Source organism: Barbus barbus (genome assembly GCF_936440315.1).
Source record: "Barbus barbus genome assembly, chromosome: 21".
Lineage (NCBI taxonomy): Eukaryota > Metazoa > Chordata > Actinopteri > Cypriniformes > Cyprinidae > Barbus > Barbus barbus.
In genome coordinates this window covers 27,006,483-27,023,884 of record NC_136749.1, presented here as the reverse complement: position 1 = coordinate 27,023,884, position 17,402 = coordinate 27,006,483, and the positions used below count along the sequence as shown (strand labels likewise).

At 32.7% G+C, this 17,402-nt stretch overlaps 1 protein-coding gene across 1 annotated transcript in view; it reads right to left on the bottom strand.

Moving 5' to 3' along the window:
- The window catches only part of LOC306887323 (thrombospondin type-1 domain-containing protein 7A-like), a gene marked incomplete at both ends in the record, with an annotated part of 128,458 nt that overhangs the window by 10,992 nt on the left and 100,064 nt on the right, over positions 1-17,402 (bottom strand). Inside the window, 7 exons of the mRNA XM_079444969.1 lie at positions 735-850; positions 2,028-2,169; positions 3,165-3,318; positions 3,400-3,533; positions 5,877-6,055; positions 14,209-14,472; positions 15,989-16,183. Of these exons, the coding sequence (XP_079301095.1) occupies positions 735-850; positions 2,028-2,169; positions 3,165-3,318; positions 3,400-3,533; positions 5,877-6,055; positions 14,209-14,472; positions 15,989-16,183 (1,184 nt within the window). The remainder of the gene's footprint in view (positions 1-734; positions 851-2,027; positions 2,170-3,164; positions 3,319-3,399; positions 3,534-5,876; positions 6,056-14,208; positions 14,473-15,988; positions 16,184-17,402) is intronic.

Sequence of the window (17,402 nt, the reverse complement as noted above, 5' to 3'; positions counted from 1 at the left end):
TATATATATTTGTACTAGGGATAGCTGTGTTCTACACTAGAGAGGTTTGTAACCCTGATATTAGGTGGGCTGGTGGAAAACTGGTTTACAGGGTTAATATGCCGTGCATATGATTTATTGCCCACAGGGTCCAATTAAAGTGACCAGAGCTGTCAGATTTGGACTGATCTTTTGCCATCTCTTGTCACATTAACCTACAGTTTAAAACGGCACAAAATAACCTTGTTTCTTTTCCACTTGATCTCAACATCATATTAGTAGATATAACATCATTACAGTAGATTTTCTTTCTTTTATGTTTTAGTGATGTATGCTAAGGCATAATTTTGAGGAATATACGGTTTAAAAATTTGGGGTTAGTAAGATTCGATTTTTTTATATAAATTAATATTTTTATTCATCAAATATATATATATATGCTTCACAAACATTTTAATTCTTGAGAATTTCAGTTAATTAATTCCGTTTGAATCACATCTCACTTCACATACAGATTCCATTCAAAGGTTATGTAAATATGTATGTATAACAAAATAATATATTATGTATAACAAAATAAAATAAAGCCTGCGCTGAGAGTTTCATTAACGCAGAATTCAAGTGTAAAACCCAAACTTTCCTACGACTTGAACACTATTCTCTTGTTGGAACTGGAAAAGCAACTCCAGCTACTTCTACTGAGAAGAAAATAATGAAATTCACAAGAGGCAGCATCTGTAAATAAACGCACAAACCTCTTCGCAGTACTTGAGGTCAACAGATTTGCCGTCACTTCTAACGCAGTCCAGCATCCTCGTCTTGAGACCGATTCCACACACAGCGCTGGCACTTAATTGGCACGTGCTCCAATCTAAGTGAACACACACACACAGATTTCACCCAGCGGGTTCTCATTAAACTACACGTCTGGGTCAGAGGTTGCTTGCGTCCTCGTGAGCGGATGGTTTGAGGACACGGTCTCAGCTCCAGTAACCGACACCACCGCTGTGCTTCACTTTGACGGAGGGGAATCGTGAATGAGGTCTGAGCAGATGGAGGAAGCAGCTCCAGTAATGATCCAAACTCTTGAATGACTCATTCATGTGAACGGTAACTCAAAACAGTAAGAGAAAAGGAAGTGCTCTGTGGATAATGCCCAGACTAGAAGAACTAAAAAAACAGAAGGCAGCCAAAGAGCAGGACAAAAGTGTTCAATTCAGCAAGAAACGGCACTCACAAGCAATTTTACTGCAGTGCCGTGGTGTATTTTTAGAGAGAAACAGGATGTTTTGAGGTAAAAACATTGATTTTATTTATTGATTTGGATCATTAACGTCACATTAACTTTAGAAAGAATACAATTTGGTAAACCATTTGGGAAATTAAGACACCCATAAATATTACAATTTTTTCATTTTAATGTAATGTCAAATATAAAATTATTATAATTGTTATTTGTCTTAAATACCAGATTTTTTTATTTTACAGTGAAATATAACAATACGAATATTTCTTGTTTTGTTTTTATTTAGAAATGTACATGTTTTAGTTATAATAATTAGTTAATTTTTATAATAATAATAGTAATAATAATAATCATAATTTAAAATTTGATTAATTTTGTTTTGTTTAAAAAAGGCCTTGTTTGTAAGGCTGCACATGGCCAATAATACAAATAATTAATATTATATATTTTTTAAACACCCTTGTTTTTAGTACTGCACTTTAATTAATAATAATAATAATTATTATTATTATTATTAATTATTATTGGCCATGTGCACTGCTTTTGAAATTAAAAAATAATAATCACATTTTAAATTATTATTATTTTATAGCCATGTTGTTATAAAGTGTCGGCCAAACTGTGCAAACTATATGCTATGTGTAAACTATGTGCTATAAACACATATATTTTTTATCATTATAAATAAAAAAAAATATGTATTTACTTATTTATTGGCATTTTAATTTTTATTCAATTCGATTTTTTCCTCAAATCAAGCAACCATCGTTAGGAAACCTGTTGGCACTTTTGTTGTACTCACCGGTGATGTTGTAACTGTAGTGAAAGCAGTTGCGGTTCAGGAGGCAGGGCTCGGTCTGCATGCTAACCGGACAGTCCTCTCCCTCTTTAGGCAAACGCAGCGCAAACGCCGTCCTCTCCCGATCTCCTCTTCCAGAACACGGCTTTAAGAGGCCGATAAAACAGACTGCTGTTCATTCACGTTAGTGAGCTCATAATTCTCTCATATTTCTCCTCAAGCTGTTCATTTACTGTCTAACAAGTGACCTGCTCAGATTTTTTTATGCCACTATTTATGCCTCAATGTCAGTTGGCTCAAACTGAAATCATATAAGCCCAGGATAAAATGATGTCCCTGTTAGCATAAGCCAAAAATGTAATTGCTCAGACTGCTCATAGGATTTAAGGGATTTCTTAGATGTCTCAGATGCTTACGATTAAAAAATCAATGTTGTTATTGTTAATTAAGTTGCTATTGTTCTGGGGATTTAAATAAAGCTGGAATAAAATATAAATATTAGACATTAACTTAAAAAAAAACTTAGAAATTAGAAATGTTGCCTTGGCAACTAACTGAAATAAATATCTATGTATTAAAATGATTAAAGGTAAAATTATAACTAAATAAATTAATATAATAAAATAAAATAAATTAATTAATTAAAGATATAAAAAATACTCATAAAATGACAAAGCATATAAAATCATTAACATTATTAAAAATCAATTTTGGATTGAAATAAAGCTTAAATAAATTATAAATATTACATTAACTCAAAAATAGTTTTTTTCTAAAATTGCTAAAACTGAAATAAATAAATTGCTAAAAATATTTTTTAGGTTTGTGAAGCTGAAGTGAAAAATAAAAATATCCGATGAAAAACGAACTGAAAAAACAAACAAAAGGTTTTTTTTAAATGTTGCCTTCGCAACTAAGAAATACATTTTAAGTTGAAGTACTAAAATTACTAAAACTAAAGCTGAAATAAAATAAATATACACAAATATAAAACTAAAAACTAATAAAAATGACAAAAGCACATAACAAAAATATGGTCTTTTCTGAGAAGAAGTAAAGTATTACAGAGATCAAATTAATGTGGAGATGCCTACTGTGCCTAGTGTGAACAGGATTTAATAGATAAGAGATAACCCTGACCAGGTCACATGGGGTCCAGGGGCTCCAGTCAGACAGCACACAGTCCTCGGGACAGGGCAGGCGGTTCTCCCTCGTGCCCGGCGGCATCTCCTCTGGATCACACAGATAGTCGTCCACCGCATCAGAGGGACCGTCCACTGTGTTCAACATACACCTGCAGGACCATCAAAGATGAGCACAGTATCATGTCAGTAAAAGTACAGTAAATATAAGGAAAGGCATCTTTGACACTCACCTGACTCTTCTGGTCTGAACGCCCTCGCCACAGTTCTCCTTCAGATCCACGTTACTGACCTTCCACACGCTCCAGGGTTCAGCTACCCAGATATACTGACTGCAGTCACTGACGCACGGGACCACCTCATACACCTGAAACACCAGACCACCCACCACATACAGTCACACACAATACAACACTTCTCACCGAAAGAGATGAGACTGTTTTGAAAATAAGGAGTATAAAAACATGTTCAGTGGAAGGTCAAGCTTAATATTACTGTATAGGAGCTGCTTTATTTCGTCATCATTCATGTAATATGAATAATTTGCAGTTTTTGCTGCTACTAAAATTTGGGACATGTCTGAAAGCAGTTGAAAGATTTCTGTGATTTTATTTTTAATATATCAAATAAATGAAATATATATATATATATATATATATATATATATATAAATCAATTAATGTTAATCATGATAAATAAATAAATACAAATAAATAAATATTACAAAACAAAAACACCAGAAGATTATTTCAACATATTGTCATAATTAGATCAATAATGAAACTGAATGAATTATAAAAAATTTGAGTGAAAAAAAAACTAAAACTATGGCATATTAATTCAACAGATGGTCATAAATAAATAAATAAATGCACATTAAAAGAAATAAAAAGCTAAATAAAAAAATAAATAAACAAACAATCAAACAAATAAATATACAGATTAAAAATAAATAAAAAGGAAAATTAAATACACAAAGCAGTTCAATTAAAATGAATCAATCCCTCAAAAATCAATCAATCTCAGGATATTCATTCAACAGATTATGTGAAAAATAATCAAAGAAACAAACTAAATAATAAATTAAATAAATAAATATCGATTAAAGTGCAGCAGTTGCCAATGTGCCATATCTTAAAGTGGGACACACCATTTTTGGAAGGGAGGCTACTTTTAAATTTTAAATCAACTTTGGAATGCAAAATGTAAAAAAAATTATAAAAAAAAAAAAAAAAGACAAAAGAGAAAAAAAGAGAAGAAAGTGTTTTTACCTGTGCCTGTGACCGAGCAGCGTTATTGGAGATTTAGAGAAAAATGTCATTAGAACATCTGCGTCTAGAGACCAAAGCACCGTAAAACATCACGTTCAGTTAAAAATGCACTTCTTATTGTTGTTTCTTTTTAAGAAACGGCATTGCTTAAACTAAACATGATATACAGTTTACAAAACCAGAAATATCAATTAGGAAAACAAACTGGTAAAATTTTGATTTCAGATTGACAAAGTACAGAAGGCTGTGTAACTTCTTTCTCTAGTCTATGTTCAAATTTGTTAAAATGTAAAACGACATGACCTCTAACCACTCTAATAATCTCTTAAGAATACATATTTGTCAGGAGCAAAGATCTCAGAAACACTTTGATGTCGTGTTGTCTATTTCTAGTAAGTCTCAGTAAAAAATGAAGATGAAAAATGCAAGTATTTCTGAATAATTTAAGATTCATTTGTGAACCTATTTTTGGATCTTAAGCATGTGATTTTCACTGAATAATTGGATCCAACGTTCCAGAAATTGAGGGAAACTTCAAACTCTGTTCCAAAGCCTAGTGAACTGCCTATGTAGGCAGTATTTTAAGATATCACAGGTGTGCTCCTATGCCTTAAGCAATGTCAAATCAGCATGCTTGCCTGCTGATACCTTCTTTGAACAAATTTTAAGGTAGCACTTCATGTATCCTTTGGCAATCCCACAGTGCATAACAATACACTCTATCCAAACCATCCAAAATGGGGGATGAGAAAAGATAATTATACTTATAATTTATTCAACATCAAAAAGTAGCACTAAAATAGTTTAATCAAAATAAAAACGTACTATTTAATACAGTATTTGCATGTGATGTGTATGTTTCAGTGTCACTGATACACTAAAGATTTTGTTAATATGTTCCATTAAATTGTATTTTTACATTTTTTGTCTTGAATTAATTTTAGTTTTAGTAATTTAGTTTTTGCCATTTTCTTAGTTTTGTTATGTTTTTAGTTTTTATTAATTTTATTAAATTTAGTTTAGTTTTAATTTGAGTTATTATTTCAACTAACACTTTTGTTTTTAGTTTTAGTTAACTATAATAACACTGGGATATTTATGCTCGTTAGAATATGTTTTGTTAGCAAATACACCAAAATCTATATTGTATCTGTGAGACTGTAATCCCAAAATATAATTGCAATGTGAATCTGTATTGTAATTTCATTATGTAGACTGATCACTAGGTGTTGGAACAGAAAAAGCAGGTACTCAATGTATAAAATATAAAACAATGTACATTAATATTTAATACCTTTAAAACTCTTAGCTTTACTGATTTTATTAAGCAAATGAATTATTTGAAACCCCTGAACCTCATGGACTATATCTATATAAAACAATGTCATTTAACATCTTTAAAGTTCTCTCCTCTATGCATACGGATGTGTGGTGTTTACCTGGTTAAGGTGGTCCAGTTTTGGGCAGGGTCTTCCTCCATTGTAAGGCTTTTCTCTGAGCCATTTTGAGCGAACTTTGACCCCACTGCCACAGGATTTACTGCAGCGTGACCAGTTGGACCACTCACTGAGTTTACAATCGGACGGGCAGGGGACGATGCAGGCCTCCTCGATATACCCTAAAAAAAGCATTTATGTGAAAAAGGGAACATAAACGCTAAACAAACAGTGGCTGGTCATTTTAGATGGTCAGATGGTCTCTCCTGTCTGGCAGTTAAGCCTAGGGGTGTGCAATGTTGACAAAAAAGTGCATGGGCGTAGGTTTGATTTTGGCATTGGTGGGGACATGACGGCAGACTGTTTGAAGTTTCAAAGTTCCAAACTGAATCAAAAGATTTGCAAACCCGCTCCGAAGTTCCACTCCACCCATGGTATGACCATTAAGTGAATATTCAATTTATCAGTAGGCTACTGTAATAAATATTTGTGAAATTATTGTCCTATCTAATTGTATTAGTCTATATAGAGAGATGTCAATGTAAAAAGAGCACATGAGAGAAGCAGATGAACACAAAACATCATATAGTTAAAGAGGGTAATCATTTAACTGAACTGTGCACATATGTTTTAAACTATTTTGCTACCTTATATGTTCTTACTACACCCATGTAGGCTATTAAATGTGCATCCTTGACAGCATGCAGTTTCCTAGCCTATTTCTTAAAGGGGTCATATATGATGCAATTTCAAGTTTTCCTTTCTCTTTGGAGTGTTACAAGCTGTTCGTGCATAGATAAGATCCCAGAAGTTGCAAAGACTAAAGTCTCAAAACCAAAGAGATGTTCTTTATCAAAGTTAAGACTCTGCCACGCCCACTTAAAACGGCTCATTCAAACATACCCCCACATGTCTACGTCACGAAGTGGGAAGATTTGCAAAACACCACCCAAACGTATACGCAAAGATAGAAGGCGAAACTATTATTCTCGCTGTAGTATTGTTGCTGCCATGTCCTGGAGACGCTGTGTTTCGTTGTGAATATGAAAGTACTATGTTCGGGCTTACCAAAAGAGGACACAACTAGAAATCAGTGCTTAAGTTGTATTTACTACACTGTTCCAGAACAGTTCAACCCAAATAATAGAGTGTGTGCATTTTACAGAGGACAATTTCCTGAATCTGGAAGAGTAGCCTACAATGCTGGCTTGCACAAAGGCTGTTTTTATAAAGTGGGGCAATTCCAACTTTGCAAGGACAGTCTGACGCTTCTGACTCACAGCCTGTAAGTACGTTTCTGCTACTGACTATTTAAATGTGAGTTTTTAGCTGTGTAGAGTAGTGCTTGTTGTTTCTCTGATCACAAATGCAGACATGGTAATGTTTACGCGGTGCTATGCAGCGTGACGCGTAAAAAAGACAGTATAAGTCATTATAACCAGTAATTATGTCCCCACTGGATACAACAAATGCCTCGTTTATAATGGGTTTTTATTGTTTTTGTGTCATCGCGCCGGGACACGGCATCACAATACGGTGAGGGGCGTAACATTTCCGTCTCACGCTTGAGGTATTCGGCCAATCACAATGCACTGGATAGCTGGCCAATCAGAGCACGCCTCGCTTCTCAGAACGATGAGCTTTGTAAAAATCAACGCGTTTCAGAAAGGCAGAGCATAGAGGAGCAACAATAATGTACAATGTATGTGGAAAATAATGTGTTTTTTGAACCTTAAACCCATTGCATTACACTAAATATACAAAATAATGTTCTTTTTAGCAACGTCATATGACCCCTTTAAACTTAGATAATTTTAAAAGGTATGACCTATTTCAGATGCAGCCGAAAATACAACAACAGTAGTTACACATATTTAATTTTTTGATCAAAATAATTGCTAGGGACAATTTAGTAGTCGCTGACTTGTCCCGAGCATCCCTACTAAATTCTATGCCTTTGCAGTTTAGACCTGTCAAGGATAAATATGACAATAAAACCGCCAGTAGGTGGCAGCAAGTCTCTGTCTTAATGAGCGATTCATTGAATCATTTACTCAAATGATTCATTCAAAATGGCTGATTCATTTAGAAGCTCATGCACTAATATTTAGGAAAACGGCATTGTTGCTTGTGTGATCTATACAAATATAAAAAACAAAAACCCATACATGGATATTTTTTCTTTCATAGTTATAGGGTCATTCTAACTGCACTATAATAGGCTTCATCATGCAGTGACTGCTTTTAGGCTTTTAAGACCTGTTTTTGTTGTTTTTTTGCAAAGTCAGTGACCTCGCACATAGTTAAAACTTACGATATTATTGCAGACGATAAATATCGCACAAACCCTTACTGAGATCTTTCTGGATAAAACAGGTAAAATAAAGTGGTCAAGCTGCTCAAAATTTTATTTTGTAGCATTATAACCTTGCAAACCCAGGATCCTAGCAGCTTTAAACAAGTCGGTCCCACCAGCTAGTCAAACTAATATCTATAGGACCAGCTAATGATTATAAATAATCATCCAGAAACCACGCAAAACAAACTACCATCAAATGTAGCTGGATTTTCCTGCAGGGTAATGATAAATTGAACAGACTTACTGATTAAACATGCCGCTTTGAAGTGGTCTAAATCGTGATTAAAAATGAAAAGCGAGCTTGTACCTCGCAGAGAACATTATGTGTAAAAGCAATTGGTATAAATAGGCATGTTAGGAGCTGCAGTATTTGTGTGGAGAGTTGGCTGCGGGGTCAGAGAATGTGATATGCTTTAGTAGATAATACTGAATTTTATTACTGCTGTTTGCTCAAGCCATGTGTACTTCCTACTCATTTGGCTCAAGAGGATCTGCCTTTTCCAAGTACATACCGCAGGCCCAATAAACACACACACATTATGTTGTCTCTGAGCACCATATCCTTCACAGCAGCCTTTCAAGAGCGGCCAACACTTGGCTCAAATGCAGAAATCGCTGCTTCCAAAATACTGTGCTAAATAATACATTATAAAATGGATGGTTCTGGAAGCTGATTGGTTAGTTCAGCGTGCCAGTCATTCACAAGCACACGATTAAAACAGCTATGATGTCAAACATATGCTCACAATATCACTGCACAACACCCACAGAGATCATTAACCTCAGTTCATTCTTTAAGCACAGGGTTTTCAATTAATACATGTGCTTAAATAAATGTTGTAATGAACATTTGTTTCCTTAATATTTTATTTATCCACTAACTATGCTGTACTGTAATACAGTCACACATAAGAATGCATATGAAGGTATATATATATATATACACAAACATAATATTCTTATTTTGCTCGTCAGGTGTTGATTGCTATACAGCTTGTTTTGACACCAAAATAAGAGAAACACTTGGATGAGGGTCAGTCTGACTGTTTTCAACCTTGTTTTTGTTTCCTAAAAACAACCAACTGGCCAGCTTTAAACCAATTATTACAAGCATTTGGTGCTTGGTGAGTGTTCATTTTGGACTCAACTGTGTGAAACTACGGTGCTAATGACGACATGAGTATCATACATCAGAACAATTTAATGAGCAGACTCAATGTTATTTAATAAATGAATTTCACAAAATAAAGAAAATGTTTATCCTGAAATCAAAATAATTTTTTTTTAAATGACTACATTTTATATACCGAAAATTAAGCCTTTTTAGGACATCTGAGATTGTTTTGCATAATTTTCTTGACAATTAATGTTGTAAATTAATAATAAACATTCATAATTCATAAATAAATGTGTAAGTCCATAAAAATGTACAAAATAAATAAATTATAATAAATTACACATATGATTTTGACCTTTGTTAATGAAACAAGACTTTTTGACAATGTCAAGAATATCTAAAAATAAAAGCAAACTAAATGTTTTTGAATACAATTCTTAAAACAATTAGTTTATTACAATATATAATTAATAAAATCAAATATTTTTTACATGTTAATAAAATATATTAATCTATTTAAATTTGAAAAAACTAAAAAAAAAATAACTTTTACAATATTTTATTTAATAATTCTGTATGACTTTTTTTTTTAAATTATGGATCACATTTTCCCATGTTAAATTAATGTCACTATGCAAAACATTTCAGAACTTAAAAGGTCCTAAAATGGCCATTAGATTCTTATACATAGCATAACTAGCCTTCTCATTTCTTTCTTTGAATGAATAACCCAGATATATTCTAGACAGGTTTTGTGAGATTCCCTCAAATACCTTAGTCCTAATTTAGCTGAATACTGTTAAAAAGAACAACGCCACCTCTACCTGACATTGAAAACTTGGCACTTCCTGTGCTACGAGCAAACAATTCGAACACAAGCCGTAAAACATGCACCTAGAGGAGCTTCTGATTGAAAAATCAAAGCAATTAATCAGAGATGTCTAGGGTTTCACAGCCTCGTGGTCGCCCGCCTGAAAGATTGACCACGATCTGACATGTCCGGGACGGGCCGGAGGAGAGAGATCCTGCAGCGACTCAAAATACCCTGCACAGTCACAATGCATCTGTATAAAGCTGCTCTCCAGTCTCCTCTGCTCCTCAGTGTTAAGACATGTCAGGCCTGTTACATGGCTAACACAGAGTAAAACAAGCCCTACTGGCTGTGCACTGACCCTTTGACCCAACACGCAACGCTCTCGGGCCCTACAGCCAGTTCAGAGGTGGCCCTGCCTTCACCAAACATGGCAGATCTCATTTTACTCTTTTGTGCCTGCAGTGACCTCATTCCTTCATCACATCCACATGCTGTCTGAGTTCGGACCCCTGAACCACCAACAACTACAGACGCACACTAAAGGGTGAGTCATCAAGAGAAAAACAAGTTAGTTGAACAGTTTCTTACTCTGAAAGCTTGAGGGAATAGTTCAGTTCTGCCAAAAACAGCCTGTACTTGGAATAAAGCGCACAAGTCACAAAATATGGACTCGTTTTATATCAAGTAAAGTCACCTTTATTTCTTTTATTTAGCTCAAGTTCAGTGTTGGTTCAGTTCAGATCAGTAAGCGATCATGCTGTATGCTTTCATTGAAATGAAAGCTTTTGGTAAATAATTAGGCATGAGTGTGAGTAAATTAATGTATGTTAATTTTCCAGAGAACCAGTCTTTCGAATCAGACTCTGAAGAGCAAAACATGAACATCAGAAACCCATGAGAAATATTTTTTAAGCTTGTATACACAGCATTAAACATTCATGTTAAAAACATATTAAAACTTGATTCACAATCATTTTCAGGAAGTTTAGGGTTGGTACGTTTTTTTATGTTTTTGAAAGAAGAGACTTATGCTCACCAAGGCTGCATTTATCTGATTAGTAAAATATTGTAAAATATTATTATTAATTAAATGCTTTCTATTTGAATGTATTTTAAAATGTCATTTATTCCTGTGATGCAAAGCTGAATTTTCAGCATCATTACTCCAGTATTCATATACAGTCCCCTCCATAAGTATTGGAACAGTAAAGACAAAATTGCTCTGTTGGCTGTGGAGTCAAGACATTTGCAAATATGATTAAAAGATGAATATGAGACAAAATACTGGTAGTATATTCCTAAAACTACTTAAATTATTTATTTTTTACAATTTTTTATAATTTATTTTTTAAAATAAAAACAGTGAATAAATATGTACATTTAAACACATAAAATTATATTATAAATATAAAGAATAAATATATAAAAACCTTACTGACCCTAAAGTTTTGAACAGTAGTATGCATACAATCAGAAGTAAACACCAGTAAATGGGACACTCACACTTACTGCTGTACATGTGTTGCCTTCAAATTAAATGTCAGAAAAACAAGCTTAGAAATAAACAAGCATTTATGTTTAGCTCTCTTTTGGAGGAGAGAAGTAAGAGTATTTAATGATTCACTTAGTAGCCTGAGGCAGCATGTAAGATTTTTGCTAAGAGGAACTGTACTGATTAACCCAGCGAGAAAGAAAGAGAGACCGAGAGAAAATGGCTCCGTTCCAAAACCTAGTGAGCTGCCTTCTTAGACAGCATCTTAACTGAGATGTTACGTCATAAGTGACCGATTTGGAATGTTCTACATGACGCGTTACTCTAATAAGTATAAAAACACACAGCGCATACAAATTCAGCAAAGCACTCAATTTTCATTGGATTTCATAGTCTTTATCAATATCTGTGCAGTGTTTCATGAATTACATCACTATATTTAGATTTCAGTTGTAGCATCTACAACATCTAGGCTGTTGTAATGTATTATGGGATTGTCGTTTCTGTGGAAGATATATGCATAGCTGCCTTTGACGATACCTTAAAATGCAGCCTATGTAGGCAGCTCACTTGAAAAAAGCTTTTGACAGAGAGAGTAATGAGACTGATGAAGAGGGATCTGCTGATGACTTCACCACGCTGAAGAGCGTTAGGAGATCATCAAGCTCACGAAGGCTGGAGAAACTTCATCTCTCCGTGTGATTTCATGTGAAAGTCCCTGGGAGGGCATTCGTGATGCCAGTGACGGAAGTATAGATCAGATTACGAGCCAGATTTCTGATGTTTTCTGGAAAATAATTTGACTTAAATGAATTGTGGAGTCAAATTCTCAAGACTTTAAACTCCTGGGAAATAAAGCAGAGGAAGTAACTGAATAATACAACATTTGAGCCTTTTGCCAAGATTATTTTAAGCCTAATCACATTTCTCATAAAAACTCTTACTTCATTTTTACTTGACAACTCTCATCTCAGTTTTTACATGTGGGCTGCTGATCAGCCCGAATAACATCAAATCATCATTATTATCTGTATTCATTATTGATGTTTGCCCATTCAAGCGTTACTATTAATATACGGCAGCTCATAGTATCATATAACTCATCTAGTAAAGAGATTCTGTTGCAATTTATGTTTTAAAAAAAGTCAGATTGCCATTCTTCCAGTTTAAATTAAACCATTTATGTTGCATTTCCTACTAAAAGTTACTGGTTTTATGCAGTCATAATTTTTTTAAAAACATATAATAATATGTATATATTTAATAACATTTATTATTTATAAATATACAATAAATATATAAATAAATAAATGTAAATAAATGAAAAATTAAAAATATTTTATAAAAGATAAAATATATAAACACGCACACACACACACAAATAAAACAATAATTAATCCAAATAATAAAGAATATATAAATTTAAATATATAAAATAATAGTAAATATCATAAATACTAAATAAACACTAATTATATAAATAGAAAAAGACTTTACAAATATAAAAAAGAAAATTATATATTATATATATATATATATATATATATATATATATATATATATATATATATATATATATATATATATATATATATATATATATATATATATATATAAATAAATAAATAAAACACACATATCTTAATATTATATAAAACATTAATTTTAATTCATGTTTTAAATCTAAATATTAAATATTTAAATCTAAAAACATTTACATTATTAAGTGTAAAAATATTTATATTACAAACATAAACAATATTTATATTACAAAACCAATCTCTAACCCTGATATCATGAAAATCATTCGTACATTCAAAGCATGTTTTGAAATGTATTCGGCCTGAATAAGAACCCGTTCTCGGTTCCCAACCCCGCGTGGGCCGTGTGCTGTAAAAGCGAGAGTATCTGTCAGTGGTTAATGTCAGCTCTGATTAGGCCGGTCCCGGGACAGCATGCGGTCTTTAATGAGGGCCGGAGATTTATACCTGCAGATCAGCAGGGCGCAACAGACACTCGGGCAGAGGACAAAGTCAAGCGAGCAGCGCCTGGCACTCGTACCAGTCCGCTCGTCATCCAAGTAACAAGATTAAGTGAGCAATGCACCAAAAGATTCACGAACAGAGAGCGATCAGCTAAAGACAGAGGAGAGGAAAGGTCACGAGAGAGGAAGCTGTAGACAGAGACGAATTAATAGGGATGAAACAACACATGATCAGTTGAATGTGTGGTTTAACTGTCCTTAAATGTCAATTTCATGATTATATTCTTTAAATGCTATTTTATTTTATTTATCAAATAATATTCCCAGTCTTAATACAGTATTGAATGATTATGTTATTTATGAAGCATTTAAAACTGAAACTTGATAAATAATTTTTAAGCTCCAGTTTTAAATACTTACAGCACTTATATTATCTAAAGAACATGGTTAAATAACAATTAGCTTGGCTTATTAATATAAATTAGTTTAGTGCGGTTCAGGAAGGTTACTTAGCACTGTCAGCTAATGACGTCAACTCTATGCTCAGAGTCACATGATGAACATCGTACCGTGACTGTTACAGCGTGAAGTCACCACGAGCCTGTTGTCCTGGTCGTAGCACACCATAGCCTGGTAGCGGTAGCCCTGTCCGCACTCCTTCACGTCTCCCTGCACCTTCATGCCTGCGGCGTTCTCCACGCGACCCTCGGGCAGGATGCAGTCAGACCAGTTACCCACCGGCTGGGCGTTGTATTTGTCACAGGGGCAGTACTGGGTCTCGCTCAGCGGGTACATCTGGCTGTTCTTACACTTGTCCTTCTTCTTGCTTTTTCCTGTAATCAGAGGAAGTAAGTGTTGATTACGGCACTAATTAAGCTCACTAATGAATGAGACATGAGCACTGAGGTCACCTCTAAACCTCCCGCCTGCCTCGGATCCACCGTGTCTTGCAGCTGCACGACTGGACTAATACTTTCAAAAATTATAATCATATTACCATGATTTTTGGACATGATATGATGCAATAACATGCTGTGCTGTTAACATCTCAGGCTGGGTTATACATCTAATATCATGATATATTTGTGAGGTTTCAAAATATGATTAATTCATTTTTTATATATTTTGAATGTTATAGTAAAAATAAACACAGGTTTATTAGACACCACTCACATTTTCATATATAGATATTATGTGTTGTTATATTGGTGTATATAAATTAAATAAAAGGGACTGAATAAATAATAATACACTCCAGTTCAAAAGTCTGAAGTCAGTATATTTGTTTTACAGAAATTAATACTTTTATTCAGCAAGGACACATTAAATTGAACAAAAGTGACAGTAAAGATATTTATAAAGTTACAAAAGATTTCTATTTCAAATAAATGCTGTTCTTTTAAACTACTTAAAAATAAATAACTATAATATAAATGAGCTTTTCCATCTCTGGAATTAATACAATTTTAAAATATTTTAAAATAAAGTAATAATATTTCACAATAACATTGGTTTTACTGTATTTTTGATCAAATAATTTCAGCTTTAGAACAGTGCTATTTTATAATCCTTGCAATATTATAATAATTTTTATTAATATTTTGAATCAGTTTTTATTTGTATATTTAATTTGTACACATAAATATATATGTGTGTGTGTGTAAGTTTTCCTTTTTAGTTTTTCTTTAATTTATTTATGTCTATATAGTTTTTATTAATTATTATTTTTATTTCAGTTTTAGTTATTTTAGTCAGGTTGAACTATTAAAATGAGAAATGTTGAAACATGTTTTAAATAAATATTTTATTTATTTTATTTTAAGTTAAATATTTGTTCATTCATTCATTCATTCATTCAATTATTTATTTATTTATGTTAAATTGTTAATTTATGTTAGTTTCAGTTTTTGTTTACTAAAATAACTCTACCTTGGTGAGATTAAGAGATTTCTTTCAAACATAAATAAATAAATTAATTAATTAATTAATTAACTCCAAACTTTTGAATACTAGTTGAATACTATTTTTTATTTTTATTTTGACATTTTAAACAATTGTATAAATATCAAGCTATTTTGAATATTGTAAAATAAATAAAAAAAAAAATATATAAAAAACGTGTATTACGCCCAACCCAATAAATACATTTAAGTATTTTATGGCCTATGATAATGTGAAGTATATCAAAGTATATATAATGGAATATAAACATATGCATGCCATAATGCCTTGAATCTTGTACTAGAAGTCATTTATAATTTAGTGGAAATACCTCTCTCCATTCTGGGATGGAACCAGCAACCTTCTGAGTTCAAACCACAGTGTTAATGATGCATATGTCCTAATTACCCATGAGAGCTCTCCTCCGTGTACGGACCCCTACGCAGTCTGAGGTGCAAGGAGAGAACTTGGACCAGTTGGTGAGCTGGCAGTCGTCTCGGCACGGTAACTGGCAGGGTTGGCTCATCACCGGCATGCTGCTGGCAAACTTCAGACACTTAACCACATCAGCCACTGTACCATCCAGCTGCCTACACGAGATAGCTGCGGATCACACACACAAACACAGCGCTGAGACTCCTGCTGATTACACAGAGCACCAGACACCAGAGAGAAAAGCTGTAGGTGAACAGAAGATGCTTATTTATAGACATGATAAGCAAGAGAGAAAAAGAGAGAGAGTCATGCTGTTCACTTTGATCAGAAACCAGTTTAAATTATGCATTACATTTCTGTAGTATTTCAATATAATCCAATGATTTTTTTTTCCAGTTGCTTTGGATTATTATTTATTTTAAAAAAGAGAGATTTCTTGGGAGCTGTTCTGTGTAATTATACTTATTAGAATTCAATAAGACACTATCTAGCTATATCTAAAATATTATTAGCAGAACATAACTAAAAACCATTTATATTCACTGTAGTTTTTTAAATGTATAATAAAACTAATACATGATACAAATATAATATATGGTTTATAATTTATAATATATGAATTACAATTATTTAAAAAACGTATTAAAATCCTTTTAGAAAAAGTTCCAGCAGGATTTTTAAGTAATTATATGTATTATTGTCCAATAAAGCAATATCTAGCCATATCAGAAATATTATATGGCAGAACATAACTAAAAACCACTTGTATTCAGTGTAGAATTTAAAATAAATAATTAAATTAGAATACAATAAATATATAACACATGGTTTATAACTTAATACATACATTCAAAATAATTAAATAAAAAAAAACAATTATATAATAATAAATAATACATAATTTTGTAAATAAATTTTGTAATTATACTCCATTAAGACATAATATATAATATTATATCGTAGAACATGGAAAAAACACATTAATATTCACTATAATTCTCATTACTTTTAAGATTTTACTTGTTTCCATAATTTTTCCAGGTGTAAACATTACAATTTTTTCCAAATGCAGTTTCCCAGAAGCAGTTTTATTTTATAAATTAAACATGATCCATTATATTCAAATATTATGATGGTTACATATAATATAAAGAATGGCTGGTACTAAAATAATATAAAATAAAATAAGCTATATGGTCACTAATACACCACTATTAAGCTTGTCACCATAACTAAGTTTGTTACAATATCTCACTAATGAGTTCAACAGGAGTGCTTCAGAAAGCTACAACATCTGTAAAGACAGGTCTGTTAAGCTGTTGTCATTCTGCTGAGGCTGTGTAATCTATTAAGGCACACAGCCACGTTGCAAGTGACGTGATGACGA